The sequence below is a fragment of the Pundamilia nyererei genome, unplaced genomic scaffold (genome assembly GCF_000239375.1).
Source record: "Pundamilia nyererei isolate P.nyererei 1_Seehausen unplaced genomic scaffold, PunNye1.0 scaffold00002, whole genome shotgun sequence".
Taxonomy (NCBI): domain Eukaryota; kingdom Metazoa; phylum Chordata; class Actinopteri; order Cichliformes; family Cichlidae; genus Pundamilia; species Pundamilia nyererei.
Genome location: NW_005187403.1, coordinates 5,051,445 through 5,078,885, shown reverse-complemented (window position 1 = coordinate 5,078,885; position 27,441 = coordinate 5,051,445). Strand labels below are relative to the sequence as shown.

General features: G+C 39.8%; 2 protein-coding genes across 2 annotated transcripts in view; one reads left to right on the top strand and one right to left on the bottom strand.

The window, feature by feature from the left end:
* Window positions 1-11,851: 11,851 nt before the first annotated feature.
* ptger4b (prostaglandin E receptor 4 (subtype EP4) b) lies at window positions 11,852-15,596 on the top strand. The gene is made up of 2 exons (XM_005720222.1): window positions 11,852-12,899; window positions 14,070-15,596. Exons 1-2 carry the CDS (start codon window positions 12,120-12,122, stop codon window positions 14,637-14,639), a joined length of 1,350 nt encoding a protein of 449 aa, XP_005720279.1. The 5' UTR covers window positions 11,852-12,119; the 3' UTR covers window positions 14,640-15,596.
* Window positions 15,597-22,073: 6,477 nt separating this feature from the next.
* The window catches only part of ttc33 (tetratricopeptide repeat domain 33), a 15,920-nt gene continuing 10,552 nt past the window's right edge, over window positions 22,074-27,441 (bottom strand). The window contains exons 4-5 of the mRNA XM_005720221.1: window positions 25,745-25,876; window positions 22,074-23,013 (exon numbers count right to left, since the gene is read on the bottom strand). Coding sequence (XP_005720278.1) covers window positions 22,639-23,013; window positions 25,745-25,876 — 507 coding nt within the window. The 3' untranslated portion in view covers window positions 22,074-22,638. The remainder of the gene's footprint in view (window positions 23,014-25,744; window positions 25,877-27,441) is intronic.

Genomic DNA, 27,441 nt, shown 5'->3' with positions numbered 1-27,441 from the left:
CCTGCTCTCGTGCTGTCCTGCCATGGAAGCACAGCATGAGTGGGGGTCTCTTTTTTTCCTCTATATTTCAGTGTTTTTCCTTCTGTAGCGCTGCCAATCTCCGACTTGTAACCCCATGTGATGTCTGTGTTATGTGTGTAATGCAGGGGGGGGGGTGTCCCATTTTTGCTGCAGGGCAACCTGCTTGCGACAAATAAAGCTTGATGATACTGATACTAATTAACAAGTAACAGAAGTCAGCTGTCTTTGACTAATCTAAGGTAAGTGAGCGCTCTGTTATTTTTTTGCCTGCAGTGTGAACATATGTGGGTTAAGTAAGAAAGTAGCCGCTTCTGTCTTTAATTTAACTATTTTTTTAAAATAAATTATTATTATCAACAAACAGGAAAAACGTAGGTAAACACATTTTCTTTTGGCAATTTACCAACCCAGTAAAAAAAATGTAAGTTGCATGGACAACAACGTGCCCGATTACAGCAACTTGCTAGTACCAACCAACGTTATCTGTGTTCTTCACAGACACAGCTTACACTGCATAATAAAGCTGTTGCCTTTCTTTCACTTGAAGCCGAAATGGTCTCTTAAATACGGCCAGGGGTTCATATCCGTTTCTTCAAGTTCAGGGTCAGCAGAATTCGACGGGGGCTTCTTTTTTCACTGGATCCGTAACACCGATGTCAGACTCCATCTTTAACGTGACCTTAGCGCCAATTTGTTCTACTACCCATCATTCCCTGCAGTATTTCCGAAGCGCAATGTTTTTTTGTTTTTTTTTATTTACTCAGTAACGGGTGTGATCGAAAACGTAGCGAACTACAATACTTTTAAAAATATATACTTAAGTAAAAGTAAAATTACAGACTTGAAAAATGACTTTAAAAAGTACAAATACACAAAAAAACTACTCAATTACAGTAACGCAAGTAAATGTAATTTGTTACTTTCCACCTCTGCTTCTGGGGTATACTCTCAGCAGCATATTAAACATATCAGGTCCCCATAAGGAGAATCATGTGCTAACAGCTGTCTAAATGACTCGGGTAAAGTTTGTAGCATGCGTGCTTGTTGTTTTTGTCTGCTTCCACTTGTCTTTGCACTAGGATGATGTCGGCGTAAATGTGCAGTCATATTCGTTGTGTTCCCAGTAGTGCTGTCAGCGTTAATCTCGTTGAAATGACATTAACACCATTAATCTCCGTTAACAAGTTACCGCGGTTCGCCCCGTGCGTGGGGCTGGATGGCGTCAACACATTAACAAGCAAGCTAACTGCGCTAACGCACTAATTCCCACCAATTGAGCATTGCGTGGCACATCCAACATACTCTTTTACTTTTGTCCATGACGCGCTTACCATCAGGGTCATACGTCACATGAAAACCAAGATAGTTCCAAACGCCAGATCTGAATGAGGGTGGGGGAGGTTCAATTTGCCATGTTGCAACGAGCTTAGCTTCTGTCTTGCTAGCTTGCGCTGCGCTCAGTGGATCTGCACTCGACAGTGCAGCCTAGGCGGAGTAGTCGAACGCAGATCCACTGATCACTCAACACAGACAGCATCGTCACAAGACAAGTTGATAAAATAAATTTAAAAATTTGTATTGTTCGATACATATGCGTACCGAACTGAAAGCACTGTATCGAACGGTTCAATATCGATGTGAGTATTGTTGCACCCCTAATACATATGTATATGGGAGACAGAGAGAGAGAGAGTTGCTAAATTATTAGTAAAATAACAAGTTTTAGGAGGACAAACTTCTGTTCCACAAAGGTTAAACATTAAACATCACAGCGATTACGCTCAGACCACAGGCACTAAGCCAGTATATAAATTACATATTATGTCTCATGTATTACTGCACAGGAATACTAAAAAGAACAAACATTTATCACATGTAAATATTTATTTGTGTATTTAGTTAAAAGGTAAAAGATGTAACTGCTATAATGCTATCACAGATTTTTTATGTTAACCTCTTATCAGCACTCTGTCAAAAGCCCAAGCTGCAGCTTTTTGCTGTCACGTCTCCCTCAGTGTTTACCTTTAAATCTTTTCTAAAGATCCCACTGCTAACACAATTTTTGGATTGTTTATTGGGGTAAACTCAGAATACATCCACATCCCCAGAGATCCAGCTTTAACCCGAGCTGCTTCACAGGACTAGGGGCAGTAACCTGAGTCTCCAGGGGGTTTACTCCTTTCTAATGACGTGGGAAGGTTGTGTGGGGTGGTGTGATAATAGCTGGACTTTCTCTGGAGCAAACACCCAAGACGTTTAAGCCATTTTTGGTGCTTGGCTTTCCTCTCTTTATTGGCAGTGTCATGATTCCACTGTCTTTTTTTTTATTTATTTTTTTTTTATTTAAATAAGAACTGGCATGGAGTAAAGACAAATCCGGACTTGCCACTCAGACATTCATCCCCTTATTTAGAACTGAGAGGATCTTCAAGCTGTATTGGGCATCTTCAACTCTTGGCAAACTCCGAAATGTTAGAGCATAGCATGCATAGTCATACACCGCAACAGTAAAATAAACAACATAAGACAGATCTGCACTTGTACAAGAGAAACAGAGTACGCGATCCTCACTGACATATAAAATGATAATTAATTTTCTCTGCTGTACTCATGAAAATCTATCCTATGCTCTCAGGGGGTTACAGTGCAAATGCATTTCTGGAGCCAATCTGTTCTTATGATAAATTCTGTGTTCATTAGTCCTCCGGGGAAGTCCACACTAAAAAGGAATCTGAGGATTTGTCACATGACCTGACTTACACTTGGCTCAACTCCCCAAAGTGGACCTGAGTTCATGATGAGGAAGAGAAAAAAGGATGGGAGCATGGGGGCTGTGGCGGGTGGTGATCTCGGTGCTTATGCCTCCCTGGGGAACTCAAAAATCTGTATGGTTTTCCCAGACTGGGACAAAGCTCCTTTTTTTCTTTTCTTTTTCTAGGATCAGCATTCCTGTGCTACATCTGCACACACCCATGGTAGTTTATTCAAGTTGAAAGATTTCAACCTATGAACTCGTCACTCTGTGCACATCAGTCTTATAAATTCAGTTTTGCTCCAGTTCAGGTGCAGGTGAGAGCTGACATGTCAAAGATCCCACAGAAAATGCCTAAACATACAGTAACGATTTACAAATCCGATCAAATAGTAACACTCCAATGAAAAAGAAGAAAAATGTAATTGCTAAACTAAAAAAACTTTTTAAATACTTTTATATTTACTAAAGCAATTAATAACTGCCGAGTGTAGTGGCTTGTTGCAGTTGTCCCAAATGCCTTCTCTCAAATAGTTAATCATTTGTAATTTTTTGCATTTTACTTTGGACTCTGCTCTGGGCTGTTGCCGTTTACTTTTTCAGCCATTCTATTGGAGATTTGCTGTTGTGTTTTGGATTATTGTTCTATAACATGACCAAATTTCAGCCCAGCTTTAGCCATTGGACAGATTTGGCTCTAGAATACTTTGGTATATGATTCATGATTGACTCAATGATGTCAAACTGTCTAGGTTCTGGGGCTGCAAAACAACCCAAAATCATCACCCCCTCAAACACTGTGCTTGACAGCTGGTCTGAGGTTTATGTGCAAATATATTTTTATGTTTATGTGCCTGTTTGTGCCTCTTTGGTCGGTTGTTTCAAAGGACATTGTTCCATAAGCCTTGTAACCTATTCAGAAGAGACTTTGCAAATCTAAGCTGTGTTTCCACGATTTCTTTAGAAAGCAAAAGAAGCTTTCCCGTGGCAACCTTTCCAGACAAACCATACTTGTTTAGTCTTTTCCAAATTTTCCTGTTATTTACTTTACCAATAAACAGGCTAATTGAGTCCTGTAGAGTCTTAGATGTAGTTTGTTGCAGTTTCTCATAGTCTGACCTTGGGGTGAATTTGCTTGAACATCCATTCCTTGGAAAATTGCAACATTGCATTAACACATACCCAATGGTTCAGACTAGCAGGTTTTCAATACCTGTGGTTTCATGGAGATGCTCACACTTGTAGATGTTCAGTAAATCAACTGCTTTTGATTAGCAACACTTGGCTGCTGCTTACCCTCCTACTTCCCACGGAAGCACCAAGGGTCTACTTAATTTGTCACAGGACTGCATAGAGTCCTGTGAAAATTCCTTCTTTACTAGACTGTACACAGTCATGTCATGAATGAAATGTGAGGTTTTTGGAAAGCCAGTGGTTAGTTCACCTGATTTTCGGTTTCGGTTCGCAAACTGTTTTATTATTTAGCTTGGTGATGAATCTAAAATGAAACCTAGGCATATCATGTTTACCACAGTTGCTGTATAAACATTGCAAATGCCCATCCTGGAAGAGTATTAATGGCATATCATATTAACTCTCGGTTCTGAGTCATATTTCCAAACACTATCATCAAAAATGTTTAGCAATGTGAAACCATAAAGATCCATAAAGATTTGATCACACTTCAAATATCTAACTAATTTGCTGAAGAGCCACAGCATACACGTCCTTGTGCTTACATCATTGTTTTTGTTTTGTACTTGTGCTTTGCACCCTTGGGTATTTGCAATTGTATCACTGCTGCCAGCAGTCATGCCTCAACAGTTACAGTAAATGCTTGTTTGCCTCTTTATTACTGAGCCAAAGCCACATGAAGTGTAAGCCAGAAAGCGGTACCCAGTTGCCCATTTTGTTTAGAGAGACTAGTAGCTGCTGCCCTAAAGGGAAAAACAAGTGCAAGGCAACATACTACAAGTGTAAAACAGTGTAAAAGTGTAAAACCCTTAAATCTATATATGGTCTTTAAATGATTTGATTTATCTGCATATAGTTTAAAATGAGATCTGAAAAATATGCCACTATATATAAAAATGTCTGTAATTCTTGAAAAGTTAATACAACACTTTCAAGTGGTAAATTAATCTACACTTGGAACTCCCTGCGTCGGTGTACAGAGAGAAAATTATAAAAACTTTGTCCTCATCCAAATAGTTATGGATCGAACTGCATTTAGGAGTTATATATACTTGGTTTGCTGGCAATGTAGAGCAATGTAAACCTTTCTACAGGGTGGGCCATTTATATGGATACACCGTAATAAAATTGGAATGATTGGTGATATTAAAGTCCTGTTTGTGGCCAGTGTTGGTCAAGTTACTTGAAAAAGGTAATCAGTAACTAATTACTGATTACTTCCCAAAAAAAGTAATCCGTTACTTTACTGATTACTTATTTTCAAAAGTAATTAATTACTTAGTTACTTTTTAAAAACACGATTTTTCACCTGAATAGGTGATAAAGTGATAGATCTTTCAGCCCAGTTCTACTTTTTCTGGATAATCCATCATACAAAATGTAATAAAATGGAAAAGTCTCTTTTAAAAGTCTTTTTAAAACTTGCTTTATCAGTTTTAATCTTTTAACTTTATGAATCAAGCAAAAATTTAATTATATGCACCATTCTCTGACTTGAAGAAATTTGTTTAACATTTAAACCTATTTTCTGCACATTCCAGCACATAAAATAAAATATTTTTTGTGTTTACACTCAGTCTTTCAAATAGATGCAAGTAAAACACAGCAGAAAATAAATAAAATCAAAGACTCAGCGGTCCTGTTGCTCTATTTTCACCTGTAAAGCAGGCGGAGGTTTGCCCTGGTGCAGCTGTGCCGCAGCGGTCAGTGGAAGAATCCGCAAGTTTCTCTGTGAATTTCCCATTACGTCGTAGCGCACTCGGTGCTTGCTTGGAAGTTTAGGGGGTTTTTTTCGCTGTAAAAAGAAGTTTTCTTCCCACGCACAACGGACGCTAATGTTTTTGTCACTTTTTATGGAATCAAACTCAAAGTAAGGTCAGTACTTCCACGCTTTAAACGCTGCACGCTCATACTCTCTCCCACAATCGATATGTGATCCATTGTTGGTCTGCACACAGCTGTTGTCACGAACGTCGCACTCACTTACGTCACTGTCGTGAGACATTCTCGCAAAAAAATCACGGTTTTAGTAACACAGTAACGCAGCGTTCCTACGGGAAAGTAACGGTAATCTAATTACCGTTTTTGCAATAGTAATCCCTTACTTTACTCGTTACTTGAAAAAAGTAACGCGTTACTGCCCATCTCTGTTTGTGGCACATTAGTATATGTGAGGGGGCAAACTCCTCAAGATGGGTGGTGACCATGGTGGCCATTTAGAAGTCGGCCATTTTGGATACAACTTTTGTTTTTTCACTAGGAAGAGGGCCATGTGACACATCAAACTTATTGGTAAAGTCACAAGAAAAACAATGGTGTGCTTGGTTTCAAAGTAACTTTATTCTTTCATGAGTTATTTACAAGTTTCTGACCACTTATAAAATGTGTTCAATGTGCTGCCCATTGTGTTGGATTGTCAATGCAATCACCAACCATTCCAATTTTATTACGGTGTATCCATATAAATGGCCCACCCTGTACAATAACAGGAGTGTTGAAATAAAATATAAAATAATCTCAATAAAGGGAAATTCTCTCTTGCAATTAGGACAGGAGCAGTGAAATGTGACAGATCTTTGTCCAACCCTTTTGCCATATAAAGTGGGGTCAAACAAGGATGTTTGCTGGCTCCAACATTTTTTAGCTTATATTCTTTTGCCTACTTCTACATGACACATTCGAAGAGAGCATCACACAAGAAACAATGGGAAACTTTTCATCACTGAACATTGGAAGAAAAAGACCAAAGCATGAGAAGTCCTGATCCAAGATCTAGAATTTGCTGATGATGCAACACTCATTTCCTGCCCGGGAAAGCACTACACTGCTTGTCAAGTTCGCAGCTGCTTGTGATGACTTCAAGCTGAACATCAGATTAAAGAAAACCCAAATCTTGTGCCAAAGAACATCTGCTGTCTCAAAGCTTCTAATCAACAGCTATGCACTGGATGCTGTTCCACATTTTGCTTCCCTTTGCTACACAACAAACAAGTCCATGAAAATAGGAATTTGCAAAAGGACTTGCCTAGCTGCCACCAACATGTTCAGCATGTTTCTCCAAGGAAGTGATTCCTGGACAACCTATGTTAGGCAAGAACACGGGCTGAACACTTTCTACATAAGGAATTTACAACTCCATTTTGGGCATTACATGGACAGGCAAGGTCACTAATATGCTCGTGCTTGCCAGAACAGTGATACCTACTACCAACTATGTACACTATCCTCAAAAAATCAGACATTTGGACTTGAACATGTCAGAAAAATGGACAATGGACACATCCCAAAAGACCTTGTAAGAAGGCAAGCACCCCTTTGGATGTGTGTAAAAGAGACATGAAGAGGAGTGGCATGGCCACTGGCCTTTGGGTGAAGTTGCCTTGGACCATTGAAGGCAGAAGTTGAGTGACCTCTTAAACAAAATAAAGAGAGGATAGCTGCAGCAGAAAAGACACCAGCAAAGAGAGGCTGTCAGACCATAAGCCACTCCCATAATTGGATTCATCTGCAACAGAGTGTGCCTTTTAAGAATTAGACTTGCTGGCTGCTTTAGAAAGTGTTCCACAACTTCATGGCACTAAACATGAACTTTTCTCTGATATTTGACTACAATATGAATTTGTTTGCTTTCTGACAAACTACCGGCTTAGAGACACAGCAATGCCATGAAACCTCTCAGAATATGAGACTTGCCATACCATTAATTAAACCTTTCACCTTGTACCTAGTTGTTACTAGAGCAAAGTTACCCATTAAAATGTTTTTTTCTGATATGAGTTATCTTTTTCTTTGTTGGAAAGAAAGCCTCACTGTGTGGTCAGAAGAAGTGCTACCCCTTTGAAAGTTTCACAAGTGTTGTGGTGGAGTAAGTGACACATTTGCAGACCAAGCTAGCATACAAACACTAACATCCTGCTCTAAATCATCTTGTTTACAAGTTACAAAAAACAGAATTGATTTGTTAGTCATGACTTGTTTAAATCACAACTATCACAACAACTATCAACTTCCTGACACGTGCCCTAACAAACATTTTGTTATGTACCTGCTGCAGCTGTTATTGCATCGCACAGTGTAAATGCCCATATTAAAATGTCATACATTCAGCAAACATAACATTGTGTTTGAAGTTGTATAGTTATAGCACTTTATATTATTTGGATTAATGGCTACTTTCTTAAATATTCGTGTCAATTTATATAATTGACATAGTCTTGCAAAGTTCTGAGGTGACTCAGTGGAATGTTTACAAGATGGGAAATGGTGGTTCAAATGTGTCTTTACCACAAGGTTAAAACCTACCACTGGCTGACGTAGATGTGTGTTCGACACGTTTTGATCTTTGAACGAAGTGTGAAAAGCAAATTAAGAACTTTATACAGCAATGTTTGCATTCATTGAGAGCAGCTTGGAAGCTTGTGCACATTTCCAGCTGTAGAGTGGATTCCTGTAAACTAGCATGTGTCACAATCTTTGTGTGGAAATCTGATAAGAAATGTGACAAAATACTATTTATAGATCTCTTGCCATATTGCCTTGTGGGATTTTTTTTTCTTTTTGTGATAACCTTTTATGTCATAGGAATCATTTGAAATTGTTTTGGTGTTAGCCAGTTAAATACCGGCGTACAGAACAAACTTGCTGTGCTTAAAAATAAGTCATCGGATTATTTTCATTTCTATGTCAGAGAGGGAGCACGGCAGAGGGAAGTACATTTTCTTCATCATGCTCATTAGCACTTTTTATATGACTAAAGCTGCATGAGTGTAACCCACCCAGTTAATTCTGCGTTGCTCTTAGCATAGAGCATAGCAGAATTAGTATACAGCTACAGTATACAGCTGACTCGTGATAGCAAAGGTCATACATAAGCAAATACATCAGTGGGCTACATGAACAGTCTTGAAACTTTGTTTGTAAAACAAAATATTGATATGCTGCAGCATGCATTGCAGCAGCTTCTCTAGCTCTCCTGTATCAGTGTTAAAGTCTCCATTGCTTGGCAGTATGCAGCAATATCAAAACCTCAAGAACTGCAACAGAATCACTGGGAGGTGCGTGGGGTGGATGGTGGGCGTATAGAGCACACACTGAAATTTGAATACTTCCATCTGTGTTTTATTTTTTCATTTAAAAACTGCTTTGCTTAAGTCATCTTAAAGATTGTGGTTTTGGTTTAATCTTGATGGAGCAGATGTGTCTGCATGTCACTGGGGAATTCATCTGTTTTAAAAGATCGCAATCTAAGCTAAGTGAGATACTGCCTATAGAGGTGTAAACGCAGTCATCATCAGTATTATCACTGGTTATGAATGTATTTTGAAGCAAACGTGTTTACCAGTGTGGCAGCCAAACAACTGTTTCAAATTTACCTTTTATTCCAAAAACCCTGATCTTTGGCTAAATGTTTACCGTAACTGTAGCTTTGTCAAATGTTCTGTTTGGACAAGCGAGAATTGTTCAAGGCTCCTTGTTGGCTAAAGCCTTCCTGTGTCACGTTAGCATGTTCTCTGTGTACCTGCATGGGTTTCAGAGTACAGATTCATACATTTTGTTCACCAGGTACTTGCAGACATGGTGACTTTTATGACTGAGAGATAATTTGAAAGAAGTGAACGTCATCAACTGAGATAAAGAATTTGGTTTGATCTTTAAAATTGTCTGATTTAAAAGAGACAACAATTTTAATCTGGCCTAAATCAAATGCTCCATATAGAAGAGTAAATCCAGACATCGCTAAACATGAATTAATTGAGTTACAGAATTTAAATAGTAAAAAAGTAAAAAGCTATTTGGTGATTGGAGTCTGATAAAGCAACAGAATGACAGGAAGTAGGACAGGGCCCTTCGAAGTCTCGGTGCTGGTGCTAGTTTAGATGAAGCAGACTGAAGCTTGGAGAGGGTCTCTGATCGACCAGGGTGAAGTGGAAATGGCGAGGAGGTGGTTTGCGCAAATGAGAGCATCAAAGGCAGAATGACAGGAGAGCACTAACATTTAAAACATATGAAACAGAAGGTGGGTGAGAATGATGATAGCTGAACTTAGTTTGACAGCATGTGAAAATGAAAATGAAAATAATTTAAACCTGGCAATGTAGACAGATGAGTCTTCTCTTGGGCTTCACTTGGGGACGTCAGGTCTGGTGATTTCAAATGCCGATTGTACATGATGGAAAAAAGTGAGCAGCTGATGAGGACTTTAGGCCATGGCATGAGGACAAGAGCATGTCATAGTTTTTCAAGGTCTAAAAAAGACAATGTCTATTTTTGGTCTCCCACTTTCTTTGGAGTTTTGCGTCCACGTATTCCAAAATCCCTGAATTTTATCTTATTATCTGATTTATCTGATTTTTTTAAAGTGTTAAATGTGGAGGTGGACTTACCTTTTCCCCTATGACTAATTTGCTTTATCATTTGCATATATTAAAACTCTGGAAGTAAAACTTTCCTTTGTTTTACAAGAAAAATACAGCTGATACATTTTCCCTCTCACCCAGTTCTTGGGTATGATCATTTATAGACTCTACTTACACTTTTAATCTGGGTGCTGTTTCTCATCCTGCCCCCGGGTTTATCACTGACCATGTTTTAGTACTCACCACACTTTTCTTCATTGTGACAGGTTACCATTTCACTTAATTTCACAATGCTTAATCTGTGTCCCACACCATATCAAACTTCAAAATTATACCAGTCAGTTATGTTAAAGTACTTGAAAACCTGGATAAATTCACTGTGCTAATTTTCAACACACTATTAAATATTGCAAAGGCATGCAAATTAAAACCACAGGTCCCGATAGACAGGTCCCAGTAATGGGGACAAAAAGAAGAAGTTTTTTTGTGCTTTTTTTGTTTTGTTTTGGGGGGTTTTTTCCCCATTCATTAGGAACTAAAAGATTATTCCCAGTTCACAGTGACTCATAACCTCTGAGTTTGTGCTGACTGGTGACTTTTTTGAAAAGGGATCGAACAATCTGCAGCCTTCTGTTTCCTCATTCAAACAGACGGTAAGTCAATTCTTTCTCAAGCTTATACTTAAAGTGCCAATCACAGTGTGTGTCATGCTTCGACTTTGATCATTTTACTTTGATGGAGGTATACGCACAAGTAGCAGTCGAACAAAGTAAAAAAAAAAAGTTTAAGTACATTAAGTTCGTTTTTCAGCTTAATTTTTCCAGCAGAGTGGTTTATGTTGTACCTATAGTTTATATCCATAATACATCAATATGACCCGGTTTATTAATTCTTTATTCATTTCTTGAAGCAAGTGAAAAATGACTACATAACCTGAAGAGTACCGTGCATCATGATCAAGATAACAGCGCATCAACACTGTATTTGTGTTGTATGAAAATAAGTCGGGAAACTGGTGTGCAGAGCTGTTTTGCAACTGTAGCGCAATAAAAAGTGCGACTTTTCCCTCTGTGTAAAGACAAAGATGAAGCAGGCTTCTAGACTTTAGTTAGACTGTTTCACATCATTTGAGTTTCCTCTGATTCTGGAAAAGCACTAAATCATCTCCTGCTATCTTTTAATTTGCTTGATAAATAAAGTCGCCTTTTCTTTTATAAACCACACTTATATACTCTATTTCATTAGATATTTTTTATGCATGGTTATTCCCAGTTTAATTAACTATTCTGGTTCAAACCAGCTGTTGTTATGACTTTTGCGGTGACGAAGACGTTGATAAACTCACGTCCTCGTAGGTGCACACTTGGAAATCCAATCATAAAGAAGACCTGAGACACTCATTTCTAACCTGCGCCTTCTTTCTGGCGGCTTCTCTGCTGCAGATGGTGTTTGGTTGTGTTGCTGCGCGAAAAGCTCGCTGGTTAAAGGAAATACAGAGGAGGAGCTGCCGTCAGTGACCCAAGAGGAAACTACTCTGTCAGATGATGGTGTAATTACAGCGTGAAGCGCAGCTCGCAACCTCGGTCGGAGCATCTCTTGCAAAGCAAAACCACCTGAGTGAACGTTTGTCTCCTGTGGATCCGTACTTTCACCAAAGATATGGAGTATAAATTCTGTGCGTAAAAGAGACGTTTTGGAGATATGGGTTTGGTTACTGGAGAACTGGAGGAACGAGCATTAATGGGAAGTGTCACTGCTTTGCTCAGCGTGAACAAGTGAAAGAATTCATTGCAGTTATGAACTCCACGAAAGAACAACCCGGATTTCGTACGCCCACCATCCCGGTGATTATGTTCATCTTCGGGGTGGTGGGGAATGTCATCGCCATAGTTGTTCTGCGAATATCACGAAAGGAACGAAAAGAGACGACTTTCTACACACTTGTGTGTGGCCTGGCGGTGACAGACCTGCTGGGCACCTTGCTGGCCAGCCCCGTCACCATCGCCACCTACATCAAAGGCACCTGGCCTGGAGCTGATCCATTGTGCCAGTACTCCGGCTTCATCCTGCTCTTCTTCTTCGTGGTGCAGCTAGGCATTGTATTTGCAATGTCAGTGGAAAGATACCTGGCGATAAACCACGCATATTTCTACAACGAGTACGTCAACCAGAGACTCGCAGCGCTGGCTCTTTTAGCCATATACATTTCCAACGTTGTGTTTTGCGCGATGCCCAGCATGGGGTTCGGTCGTGTGAAACTCCAGGAGTCTGAGACCTGGTGTTTCATCGACTGGAACAGCAGTGACACAAGTGTCAAGACTTTTAATTTGATGTACGCTGGGGTGAACTCGGGCATCGTGCTGGCCACTGTCATATGCAACGTGGTCGTGTGTGGAGCTCTGATCCTGATGCACAAGCGGTTCATCCGCCGCACGTCTCTGGGAACAGATCCGCGGCGCGTCGCGGAGCTCCGGCGCAGACGAAATTTTGGACGATTAGCTGGGGCAGAGATCCAGATGGTGATCGTGCTTATAGCTACATCCGCTGTCGTCCTCATCTGCTCCATACCTTTAGTGGTGAGTATGGCGAAATGGTAACGAGCAAGCGCGCCACTAGTATATGCGCGCGCACTAGACTGTCACAGAGTTGTAACAAGCTGGTTCTTTCGAGACAGAAAAACCAGGAAAGATATTGTGTTAAACTTGATCAGTGTAATGAAAAAAATAGACTGTGCGCACGCAAACACAAATACCAACACAGGTTTTACGCATATGCTTTCTGAATGTTGTGTCCTTGGTTTAGAGCTTTGTGGTCTGATGACACACTTTGTGAGCCGTCACACGTTTCGCTGTTAACACCCTTTGTGCTTTCACTTCAGCATACACACATACACACGTACACAAGGGAATACGTGTGTTTGTGTGGGGGACTGATGCGAGTATTTACAGTAACCAGTGTCGTTAAAGTTGCTAACTTCAAAAGTCTCAATTCTCAGTTTATTCTCAGCTTTATCAGCAGACGTCATTGTCCAACCTGAGATAATGTCAAGGAGCAAAGTTATGAGTGTTTTTGTTAAAACATCGTCCTCTTTGTGTTACTTTCGCAGAAGTGAACTGTGCACTAAGAGAACTTTAGCTTCAATTAGTACAACCCAGACAAGTGGCACGTTTATCTTTTAGATCAACTCAACAATACATTTGCAAAAGCTTTATATTCTCACTGTGCCCGTTAGAAACGTTTTAGGATAAGGTTTTTTTCTATCCGTCAAAATTATGATGTGATGATTAGAAATTATAAGAAGCAATTCATTGTAATGTTAGTAGCGATAACTGAGTGCTGTTTTAAATCTTAAGATTTAAACTTCCGGGCCTGCGGGTCTTGAAAAAGACAACTGACGATTAGACTCGGGGGAAGCCCAAGTGCCAAAATCTCATTTGCTATTTGAGAGCAAGAAATGTGGGAATTTCTTTTATTGGCTTCTTGCCCTTTGTACTTTACCTCAGTTAGCAGAAGTCAGATAGTGTCTGTTTATGCTTGACTATTCCATTTCAACTGTGTAAGAATATTAAATAAATATATAAAATATTACTCTTAAATGAAGGAATCAGGTGTAGCCAATCAAGTGTCGACAAAAAACAAAAAATTGAATTGTTTGCTTTTGTGAAATGTTATAAATAAATAAATAAAAATGTTCTTAATGCTTATTAAACTTTTCTACCTTTCTGTTTTCTCTGCTTGCCTCTCAGCTGAGGATCTTCATAAATCAGCTGTTCAGAAACCGCAAAGACGAGAACTCGATACTTGACGACCTGCAGGCCATCCGCATGGCTTCTGTCAACCCCATCCTAGACCCCTGGATCTACATCTTGCTCAGAAAGACAGTTGTTCTCAAGCTAATGGAGAAAATCAAGTGTGTGTTCTGTAAAATGGGTGGACGGGGACGAAGCAGTGGCAGGCACTTCCTCTGTGCTGACGGTTATCTCTCCTCATCCATCGTCTCTCGGGACTCACCATCACTGATGTCCCGTGAATTGCGGGAAATGGTGAACACATCGCACACCATGCTGTACCCATCAGAGAGAAACATGCAGGCGCGTGGGTCAGTTCAGGCGGGAGTGCAGGGTGACTCTAGCGTTCCTGCTGTACAGACATTGCAGGTCCCCCAGGAGGTCCACGGGTCTAAGAGGGGACACGGAGTATTAGAGGACAAAGTGTCGGAAACACCACTGAAAGAGCCTCCAGTGTGTCCCAAAGACCCACCTCTACATGTCACCTTGACAGATGAGACAGCAGATATACAAGAAAAATGTATATAACCATAAGCATAATCACCAAAATAAGACTTTCCCCTCACAGATGGGAACCAGTGAAAGCACTGCAAACAAAATTTGGAGACTGAAAATTCTGTCAGTCTGTAGATATCTTGTGGACTGCTACAAACATTTGACAGATGAATTACAGACCTTCTGTGAGTACCCGTTATCAGTGTATCACTCCACATTCATTCTTTGCTATATTGCTAAACTCACATGAATACAATCACATAACTTTTATTAGTACAAGCCCACCGAGGGAGCATCATAAAGCTCTCCTGTTGCACTTTTTGGATTTCAGTTCATTGCCAGGTTGTCTTTGTTTCGCTGTGATTCAACAACCTGCACGATGTCTGTAAAGAATTTGTTGTGTTAAAATGTGAACAGTATGCCAGGATGTTAATTTATTTTTAGTGTGAAATTGTACGTCACTGTCTTCTGCGTGAGAAGGTTCGGTTAGTTTGAAGATCGGTGCGGGATGAATGTGTGTTCGTGTTTTATTTTGTTTGTTTGTTTGTTTCAAACATTAAACTTTTATTGGTTGTCAGAGCAGCTCTTTCATCAAAACTATGATTATGCCATCCCCTGAATCCCACAACAAAGGCAGCTATACACTAGAGTTCCACAGTGCAGACACTGGAGGACGTTAGACTTCAAAGTGACTCCTAAAAATCCTTCTAATCCCGTCATTTTATTGATTTAATTTGTAATGCAATGCGTAATAATCCCAGCTAATCAGAGTTTATGAGGAAGATAAGGCAGGAAATGAAAGCTGAAGCCATGACCTCGATATACTGCTGCTATAGACGTATATATAAATATAAACACACGTTCATGTTCAGTGTCAGATTTATCACAAAATGTTGTGTAAATGTGTCTAATGAAAAAAAACAGCAACAACTTATGTACCAAATTTATAAACAAAATAAAAGTGTCTAAATATTCATATAAGCTAATAAACGTCAGTGTGTTGTTTTCTTTTGGAATCAACAGGAAGAGTGAATGATGATGAATGATGTGCAAACAAGTATTAACAGCAAATAAATGCTTGATGATGTACAGCTACTGTACGTCAGTAAGTTCTGGAAGAATGACACATTTTTTTGAAGCTTCACTTCTGTACAGCACCACAGAGGATTTTAAACAGTCAAGATGTGACTGAAGCGCAGGTGTTCAGCTTTAATTTGTTTCATTAAGTGTTTAGAAATTACAGCTATTTTTATACACAGATCCACATTAAAAAGGATTGTTTTAATGCGTTAATGAAGTCAGTGACTGCTTGAAGTCAATGTTGTGTTTGTCTTGAGATGATCTACCAGGTCCTTGCTTCAGTTGCCTTTAGTTGCGGTTCTATTTGTGGAACCGCAGTGTCTGATCAGTTTTGCAGCATTTGCTGAACCTCAGCAGAGAGTATTCATCCTCTGCTTTTAGCAGCAGTCACGTCATCAATAACCAGCAGTGACCCGGTTCCACAGGCACATAACAACATCATGTTTGACAGATGACTTGCTGTTCCTCTCCTTCTCCACGTGTTTCCCTTCATTCTGGTGCAAAATAATCTTGGTTTCTTCTGTCCAAAGTTTTTTTTTCTTTTTTGCATTTTTTCAAAACTCTGCATGCTCTTTTAGATGTTTTCTGGTGAATACCTTGCTGGTTTTCCTGTTTTTTAGTCTGACCAGTGCTTTGCGCCTTGTTGTAAACCTTCTTGATTTCCCTCCACAAAGGTATCTCCTAATTATGGACTTTAGAGCTCTTGTTGACATCTCTTTGGACCTCGTAATGAGAGTTCCAGTGACCTGTTACCAAATACAAGATCAGCATTTGAAATGAACCCAGATGTTTCGTCTGCTGTGATGGAATAATGAAGGGACAGACATCGCCTGGTCATGAGACAGCTTGTCAGTCAAATGTCCGATTACTTCTGAGCATCTGAAAATGGGGTACTGTGTCTGCACTTCAGTCACATCTTGACTGTGTGATTTTAAAAGCTACTGCTGTGGCATACAGAGGCAAAACACAAAAATATGTGTTAATGTCCAAATACTTATGAACCTACTAACATTACAAGCAAGTGCTTCTCCGAGTCTACTGAAAACAATATTGATCAGTCCAGCAAAGACTGAGTTAAAATCATTAGTTATCACTTCAGGGTTAATGGCGTTCACCACTTTGTCAATTAAAACAATGAGGCTGGTTCAATTCTGTTCAGTTTATGTAGCACCAATTTACAGTACTCATTTAGCACTTTCTATTCTAAGGTAAGGATCCTACAGTATTATAGATAAGGGATCATGGATTGTTGGGTGTCAATGAGCAAGTACGTAAGGACAACGGGGACAAATAACATGACTGCGTGTGTTTAGGAAAAAAGCGAAAAGAAAAGGATAGAAAAAAGACAACTTACAGAACAAAGCATAAACTACAGAGAGAGAGAAGACCAAAGTTAAATAGTGGTCGGTAAATGCAGAGGAAGTAAAAGGGAGTTTTTAGGATATCCGGAGATTAAGGAATTACAATAGTCCAACCTACAGGTAACAAATGCCTGGCCCCATTGTGGAAGTGATTCTTTGCAACAAGAAAAAAGCAAAAAGCAAAACAAAAGGGAAAGTAGACGACTTCAACACAACCCAAGTGAAATTTAAACATTTCTATGTTATGGATGTTTATAAAAGACGTAGCACCTGCCATCCTCTTGGTCAGCACTGACTGCTTTGAGCAAATTTAAAATCAATAGCCGGTTCAGACGGCAGGATATCGTTCACTTGCAGACAGCTGGTTTCTTTACCTCTGATGATTTCCAGTTCCACTGTGGCCTCCGTCCAGAGCCTTCCGAGAGCAATGAAATGCCCCTCTGAGAACAATAACCCTTTAAAGACAGCTCTGACCTCAGAAATCTGTTAAAGCTGTAGAGCCTCTCGGGAGACAGGAAATAGTGACTGACAAAACAGCTGTGACAGGATTTTAGCAGAGACTCGGAAGGAAAAACGATTCTCCTTGGAAACTTGTCCCTTCTCTCCCCATCTCATCAGCTCGCGCCGCTAACATGTGACAGCCTGTTTTAAACATTTAAACTCTCGCCATGATGAGCCTGTGAAAACAAAGGGTCATTAGAAGATGCCATTGAAAAAGAGGCCAGTTGTGACATTATGGGCTTTTAGAATAACTATTGCACTATTTTAACTTGAGCTGTTGTTACCCAATCAGGATATTTGAGGATGAACAGAATCAAATTGATTTAGACGATGTTTGTCAGAGAGTAGCTGATGAATAATGGCACTTATTAGCATTGCAAACCATTTAAAAAGGTTGTAATTATTTCTAGCTGATGGCTTACCAAACTATACTGTGCACTAATCGTTTTCATGAGCTGGAATAGAATGGCTGATCTTGTTTTTATCTTGGGAGTGTGTAGCTTCATGGCAACACGACCATAGCAGGAACTATCACAAAGGTTGTTCTGAGTATTTTGGCAGATTTATCTGAAGGCAGATTTTGTCAAAACAATAGCCTCTCTGCAAAACTGTGCAGGCTGCAATCATGAAACTTTAAGACGTGTAGCTCATATTGAAATAAGAGCCAAGAAAGGTGTGGTCCGACACATGGCCACTTAGTGCTCGTGCAGTAATGCAGAAAAGACAACTTAGTGACAGGTTGTGCAATCCCATCCCAGCATGCTGTCATGTGTATTCTGTTGCAATGCCTTCAGGACATATTACAGTATCGATCAGCCACTGAATAGTGGTGCCGGCTGCTTCTTGGCAGTTTATAACTTTATTTATACGACTGGAGATAAAGAACAATGCATGACACATTACGCCATCTCAATATTTATTTCACAGAAACAAAAATGCAGAAGTATTGTGTAAAAAAAAACTAAGCACACCCCATGATTCAATAGCATGTAGAAGTACTTTTACTAATAACTGGAAGCAAACATTTTCCCATTTGATCTGATTTAGTCTCCCACATTTTTGAAGAGGAATTTTGTCTTATTCGTCTCTACAGTGTCGCCTCAATTCAATGAAGTTTGCAGTTATGCACGGCTTTTTTAAGGTCCCATTTCTGTAAGTTAGAGGTCTAGGCTTGATTGGGCCACTGTGACACCTTGATTCTTTTCTTTTTTAGACATTCTGTTGTACATTTGGTGCTGTGTTTGAGTCATTGTCCCGTTACATGACCCGACAGTTGGACAAATGGCCCAACGTTTGATTCTAGAATACTTTGGTATACGGAGGAGTTCATGGTCGACTCGATGACTGTAAAATCAGTCTAAATTATTATGTCTCTGCCACTGTGCTTGACAATTGGTCAGAGGTGTTTGTGCTGATATTTTGGTTTGTTCAGATGCAACTTTACACATTTAAGCCGTGCTGGCATGCTCTTTTTAGATATAAGAGGGTTTCTTCTGGCAACCCTGGGGATATCTGCTCCTGAGAAGATGGGTAACTGTGAATAATTCTCACTGTGGAATGACTTGTGGACTTCACTTTGATTTAACATGTCCTTTTAAGCCTTCCCATGGCAGCAACAATCACTTCTTTATAACCGTTGTAGATGCCTTTGTTTGAACCCACATTAATTGTTCTAGAGAAAAAGTAAAAAGAGTTATCTTAATCTGTAGGACTTTTTGTCTGGTTCCCAAGCGTATTCAGCAAATAAATAAAATTCATCCTCCAGGGATGACTTGCCTTGCAGACATCTTCACTTAAAACCACCCAATAACTGCTGAGACTGTTGATCGCAACATGAAGTGGCAGATTGACTAATACTTTTATCCCTTGAGCTACACTGTTAGAATGTGGGGGAAAAAAGTTCCCAAAACTCTGCTGAAGAGTAGGAAAAAGCCAGTAGCCAGTATATACCTGACGGCGTCAGAACAACTTCAAAGCAGCCGTACTCTTAGAAAAACAAAAGTTTTGACTTGTCCCAGAAATGCTGAGGCATCTGTGAAGTAGGAGGCGCAGGTTCGGCTGAGCAAAGCCAGTTGGTTAACAACAGTTCCTTTTTTTCATGCATTTTCTTTTATTTCTTTTGGAAAGTTTGGATTTACATTGAAATTGAACACGTGGCTTGACCAGCATTTGAACCATCCAAATACAGTGTGTTTAAAATCACTTGGCGCACCCTGATTATACACAGGTGACCTCCATTCATCTTATTATGCAACTTCTAAAAACAACAACTGCGCCAGCGATGTTTTTGGGTGTGTCTCAGACAAGCGTGTCACAACTTATATAATCTTTATATATACATATATATTTCAGAAGTTAGATTACGTTGTAGAAATGTCTTCTTTTTCTCTTTGCCATATTTCTCTATTTCAAAAAGTGTTAGTAGTTTGTTTTCTTTCCTGTTATTATTATTATTACACAGTGTTCCTGTCAGTCATCTGAAGCGCTGACATTTATCACCACTGAGAATCAATCTATATCCCGCCTCGTGTTTACATTACCCATCTGTGGTGCTGACTGATCAAGTAATTAATTATATGCAGTTTACGTTCACTTTCCTAATCGTCTTTTTTTTTAACTGAAATGAATGTTTTTCCCCATCCTTCCTACAAACCAGACAAGAAAAGGGAAGTGACTGCTCTATGCAAATAACTTCAACAGTTTCTTGGAATCAGATGTTCCAGCTAATCCGGTGAGACTTCACAGATGTGCCCCTCACTTGGAGGCATACAAATTCTGTACTGACCAAATCTGCTAATTTTTTGGAGTGTGAGAGCTGTACCTTGATCATAAAACACACTAAGCATGCACTTTATTAGGTACACCTTGTTGGTACCTGGCTGGACAGCCTTTTCCCTTCAGAGCAGCCTTAATTCTTTCTGACATGGATTTGGTTTAATATTTGACATGATAGCATCACAGTTGCTGGAGATGTGATGGCTGCACATCCATGACATGAATATGACATTCCAACACATCTAGAAGATGCTCTGTTGGATTGAGATCTGCTGACTGTGGAGGCCATTGGAGTACAGTGAACTAACCATCACTATTCAAGAAACTGACTGAAAGAGCTGGGGTTCTAATACTTCCAAGACACTGATGGAAGCAGTGTGTTTGCATGGAAGCATGGCAGAGGGAGAGTCATGGTTTGGGGCCTTGATGAGTCCTTGATGACTTACAAATACTGAGGAAAAATAAATTGAAAACTAAAAAAAAAAATGTAAAAAACAATTACCAGAGATAATCGGGATAATAGTTCAAGAGATTAAGCTTGTAATAGCTTCAAATAAACAAGTTAATCAAAAATACCAAAAAACAAAAACTAAAAACTCCCTAAACAAACATTTTTTGAAATGAACAAGTGAGAATCCTGACTTTAGCATGCTGGGATCCTGTGGTATCACATAAAGAAAATGGTTCACTTACAATAGGGTCAGCAACTCACCAGCCGCAATTCAGGATTAGGGTTAAAGCCTAATCCTCTTAATACATATACTATATGTATTAATTTATCCTCTGTCTGTCTGTCCCTCTCACTTCACTCCCGTCACCTGTCCATCTCATCCCAAACCATCTCGACTTGGTTTAGGTCAGGTGACTGTGGAGGCCAGACCATCTGTAGCGGCACTCCATTGACGCTCCTTCTTGGTCAAATAACCCTTACACAGACTGGAGATATGTTTGGGGTCAATGTCTTGTTAGAAAGATAAATGATGGTCCAACTAAATGCATACTGGATGGGATGGCTGTGGGAGCCATGCTGGTTTATTATCCCCATCAGTGTCACCAGCAAAGTACCCCCACACCACCACAGCTGCTCCTCCATGCTTTGTGGTGGAAACCATGCATATAGAGACCATCCGTTCACCTTTTCTGCATTGCACAAAGACAAGTGGTTGAAACCAAAGATCTCAAATTTGGACTCATCAGACCAAAGCACAGATTTCCACTGGTCTAATGTCCATTCCTTGTGTTTCTTAATCCTAAACAAATCTCTTCTGCTTGCTGCTTTTCCTTAGCAGCTATTTGACCATAAAGTCTCGATTCTCCTCTGAACAGTTGATGTAGAGATGTGTCTGCTTATATATATTTATATTGTACAGTAGATCGTACAATAATACATACAGAGAAAAACCCAACAATCATATGACCGCCTATGAGCAAGCACTTTGGCGACAGTGGGAAGGAAAAACTCCCTTTTAACAGGAAGAAACAAAGGGTGGCTACTTTGAGGAATGTAAAATATAAAACGGAGTTTTTATTTTGAGTTATTGTTTTTTTCTTTGCTACATAATTCCATATATCTTGCTTTATATAATTGATGTCTTCAGTATGTATCTACAATGTAGAAAGCAGTAAAAATAAAGAAGAACCATTAAATGAGAAGGTGTGTCCAAATCTTTCACTAGTAGTGTACATAATAAATGTCTGCACAAGTCAATTCTTCTTCTCCGGTGAAAGTAAACTGCAGGAAACACAACTATGACATTTTTTTCATTGTTTATTTACTCACTGACAATTTGCTGAGCATAAATCGTGTTTTAATCCACATCCTATTTCACAAACAATCATATTCACAAGAGTAAAATGTAACCACAAGTCTCGTGAATTTTCTCTGTACTTTACAATCGCACATAAAGATTGTGGCTGTAGATTTTAACAAGCAAATGTTGTAATTTTCATGTAAATCAGGGAAGTTAAAGTCTCTCAATTTACGTGTCCACATTATTTTGAAACACAACTAGAAGCAAATAAAGTTGATATTTCTACAAATATCAGGATGAATCCTCAGTAATTAATGAACGGACCTTCACAGATTGAAATCTGACCCTCAGCCTGTTTTTACTGTTGTCTGAAACCACATTATGTTACAACTTAATTTTCACATGCACATTTACTACTATTTACATGAATGGGATTCAGACACACATGGGTAAAACTCAACTGTCTTAATTTGTACATATTAACATTCACAATTCTTGTGAATGTTAATATGTACAAAAAAGACAAAAACAAAAGCGGAACCTTGAAAGTCATTTATATTCTCTTCAAAGTCCTCTTGCTTTGACAAACTCTTCCTTTGATGGTGTGGCTGAGTCCTCTGATCCCTCCTCCCCTGTGAGTACATTTTTTACATTCCCCTCAGCATCTATGATTACAGCGGTCCTCTTTAGCTCCTCATACCGTGTCTGTCGCTCAGCGACGGCCATACAAGCAGCTAGCACTTCGTCAGACTCAAAATCATAGTCCTGATTGAGCTCAGGGGCATTAAGGATCTCTTTTTTAGTCTCCTCCTCTTGTCGAATCTTCTCCTTGGTTGCTGTTTGCTGCTTCTGTAACCTCCAAGCCCAGGTAAGGTCTTCCTGCCACAGGGTGCGCTCTGATGGGCACTGGTGGATGGCAATCTGGAATGACCTCACAGCCTAGAGGGACAGTAATGACATGCGCTTAGGGACATATACAAGATTTCAGACTACTGTCCTAAATGCTGCAGGTGATTGCAGCATCAGCGTTGTCATGAGCACGACCACAAGCTTCATTGTGGACAGATTGATCGTTCCATTAAAAGGAGCTCAATAACTTTTATATGACTGTGGGATGGGTTCGCACATTAGTTTGAATGTTAATAGTTATACTGAACAGAAAGATTCATGGTCTATATTTATCTATGTGACCACACATCACTCCTGAAATATGCTGCCTGGTTTCTTCTTCTTCTTGTTGCTCTCTTTAAGGGGTCGCCACAGCAGATAATCTACCTCCAATCAATCTCTAGCATCTTCTTCTGTCACACCAACCTTCTGCATGTCCTCCTTCACTAATTCCATGATTCTTCTCCGTGGTCTTCCTCTTTTCAACATCCTTTGTCCTGTATACCCAATATCTGCTGTCTGCACATGTCTGAACCATCTCACCCTTGGCTCTCTAACTTTGTCTCCAAACAGCTCTGTTTTAGCAGTCCCTCTGATATACCCATTTCTAATCTTGTCCATCCTGATCTGTACCAATCCTGATCTCTGTCAGTGCCAGTGTCCCCGCACAGTATACATCATAGCAAATGGGAAGGTTTACAATCATCTTGTAAACTTCTGTCACACTCGTCTCCACCCACACCACCTTGCCTCTACTCTTCTTCACCTCTCTTGTGCACTGTCGGTTGGCCCCAGGTACTTAGGTGCTTAACTGTCACATCTATCTCTCCTTGCATTCCTCTTCTCACCAGTGCATAACTCCACGTCTCCAGGCTCTCTACCACCTGCTGCCTACTCTCACATTATTGCCTGGCAATGTCATAGTCCACAGAGACTCCTGTCTGACCTCCCATTTTCCCATAAAAGTAAAAATGAGAAAAAAGAAAATCTGTTACTTGTTCATTAAAACACAATTCTTTAAAGGATAAGATAAATGTTGTTTTCTGTAATCTGGAGATTGCTTTTCATGCTTGAATTGCTAGCCTGCATTAATCTCCTGATGGGAATCTATCAAAACTACTTGATGTTAACATTCCTCACCTGTAACATAAATAACATGCGCTGTCAAAGATGATGACAGGTTAATCATAATAAGATTTCTGAAAAAAGTGCAACCGTCTGTGCCTAAAACAACACATCAAGTATAATCTTGAATCAACTAGAGCCAAATCAACCTTTATAAATGAAAGTAATCCTTCAACTGCTACTGCAGGAAAAAAAATCATCAGTCTTCTCTATAAAACTCATGGCCAAACAAACTTTATGCTAAAACGCAAATCATACATGGAGACTATGCATTTTTCTTGAATTGGATTGCAGGGGATAATAATTAAAGAAGGGAAGGACTAGAGCAGAGCCATGGAGAGGAAACATGGAAATCACTGTGTTCACATTTGCACAAACATGTGCTACTCAAACATGTTGGTGCATACAAAGCTTTGAAACTCGACTGAACAAGTCAAGCTAAAAATAGATGTGCTGTATTTTTCTTTTCCATCCCAAAAGCTTCATTACAGAGGGAGGTGTGTCTATATTTGGTTTAGTTTTAGCTGTAACTTTCAACACTTCCTATTGTTGTTGTTGGTACCATAGGACAGGTTTCCCGCTCTGGGGCGTGTAGGAGCAACATTAGCTGAAGGCGTTCTGAGTTCACCCCTGTTTGTTTGGCTTGAAAAGGGCCGAGCAGCAGAACTGCGAGTTTCGAACACCCACAGGTCCCGGCGTGTTCTGGGGCAATTTAAGCAATCGTCCAAGCCCCAGGCACCTGGGTGTGCTTTCATAGAGTCGCTTTGTCTCACAGAGTTCACAAAAAAAGTAATAGTAAACACAGTAAGTCATCCATCTTAACGGCGCTCCAAATTCGAGACAACTGACTTACAAGTATCTACATAAACAGGCATAGTTTATTGCAAAATCAAATGCATAAATTAATCCTTCCAGTAAAGACCATTAGCGACTGCCTAAGAAAAAAAAAGCCATCAACTGTTATGCAACACTACTGATACAGCACAACTACAGCATAACTAAATGTGCATTAAGGGTCACCTAATCCAGCCCTAACTGTAAACTTTATCAAAAAGGAAAGTTTTAATCCTAATCTTAAAAGTAGAGAGGGTGTCTTGTCTGTCTCCTGAATCCAAACTGGGAGCTGGTTCCTCAGAAGCAGGGGCCTGAAAGCTGAAGGCTCGGACTATCCTTCTACTTTAAAATAGCCTAGAACGCCAGGGTAGAATGCCTAGAGTGGCAGCAGAGAAGTATCACAAGGTATCACAGTTGTGTGGTGGGATCTGACAAAAGCATGAGGCCTTTCCATGCGAATTTGCATGTTAGTCGTCTCTTTGCACCTGTTCTTTCCAGGTACTCTGGCTTCCTCTCACAGTCCAAAGATAAGGTTATTCGGTTGGGTGAAACTAACCTAATAAAACTGCAAATATTAGCCTGAATGATTGTCTGTCTTTCTGTGTTAGCCCTGTGATAGACTAGTGAACCGTTGAGGGTGTGCTCTGGCTCTCGTCCAATCAAAGCTGGGAGAGACTCCAGCCCCACCGTGACTCTGAATTGGATAAGCGGTTAAGGAGGTCAGTCTGCAGTAGTTGTGACTTAAAAATACCATTTATTATTTGCATTTTCTTGCAGCCCTGCCTTCACAGGACGTTTTTAATGCATTGCCAGATACACTCACTAGGTCCACCTCTCCCAAGTTGAGCTGAGCCCGACCCAAGGTCTGCCAGCCCTCCCACCACAATGGCCGGAACTTCACTGCCATCTCTGCTGCCTTCACAGCTGGAAAGACTTCCTGCAGAACGGTCAGCACCTGACAAAAAAGAAGGTTAAAGATGATGCACCCACGCCATAAACAAAACAGCAACAAAATCAAAGAGAGAAAAAAAGATCATCGAGATCAGAAAGTACACAGGCTTTAAACTGTCTTTGCTTACATTTTGTAGTGTGACTATTTATTTATTTATTGTCGCTTTATATCTTTTCATATATCACACCATTTTATTTTCAGCTTGATACTGGTCAGTTACCATATTAAAAGTAAATAATTGATATCTTCGTCCCTGCAGACTGATTTGTGGTGACTCACTGAACCACTAGTCCTGCAGTACAGTGCAGAGCACCTTCATGGTCACAAGATTTCTCTCTAAATCACTGAGATTTTCTGTGATCGCATTTAACAGTGTAAAACTGAAGTTGTTAACGTCTTTAACCTTGTATTATAAAGTCATCTAGTATTCAGACGCTGGCCCTTTTTGATTTCGCTTTTGTCATGCCTGAAGTCAAGACCTGACAACTTTGTGCGTGTATTTGCATAATAAACAAAAACTATTTTTGAAGAGGTTCTCTTTCGCTGGTAATGCCGTTAAAAATAGCATTATTGTCTTTTACGATTTTTTTATATATATGCAGAGCAAAGCGATGCTGACAAATAAAGCTAAACTGAGTATTGTTGTTAGGACATTTATGCTCTTGCTATTGCTGGACACAATCAATCACATTTCAACATGAGACTTAGACGTGAGAATAGCACCAGTGTACAGCAAGATGCACCAACACAACATGTTGAAGTCTAAAGACTGCTTTAATACCATAGCTTGATACCCACTGATACGCCAGAAATACCTACAATGTCTCTGTCAGAACACCACAAACCAAAATGCCTTCAAAGCCATAACATTTTGAAGACATCTCATTATCAACAGGATCCACCATAGGTTGGAATATTAATTTATAGCCAGTAAGACGAAGTAAAAGGTTTACAAACTGGACTGATTTCAGCCACACAGATATACAAGTGGCAGGACACAAGTGGCACAGATTAAATTAAACAGGAAGAAAGTGATGAGAGGAAGTAAAAGGCCAGCAGAGTCACTGTAACCAAACTCGTCATCTGGGCCAGTAATAGGCATTTGATGAGAACCAGCCCATTTTCAGTCTAACGACTGTGAACAACATCAGCAGTGCTAATGGATACTAATAGGTGAAGTGGGTGTACATGTGTGTCCAAACACACTGAAGCCCAATCCAAGTAGAAATGGTATAAGGCCAGTTTGAATTTATGCCATTGCTCATGTCATTCCTGGAATGAGGAAAAAAAAATCATGCTGCGGTGTTTTCCCAATACCCTAATAAATGCTTCTCTAACGATTTCCTTCTCAAATTTCTTATAATGGATGATATTATATTAGGCTTGGAGTACTCTGTGAGATGTGAATGACTATGGAAATAATGGAGGAAATAATGGAGTTTGTGAGACTACACCCACGACTTCTTTACTTTTCTTGTGTAACAAGAAAAGGAGAACTGAGGCGCAGCCAAAATACCTAAAGAAAGAGTAACTATAAAAACAAAGAGGAAAAGAAAGTTGAGAAAAGT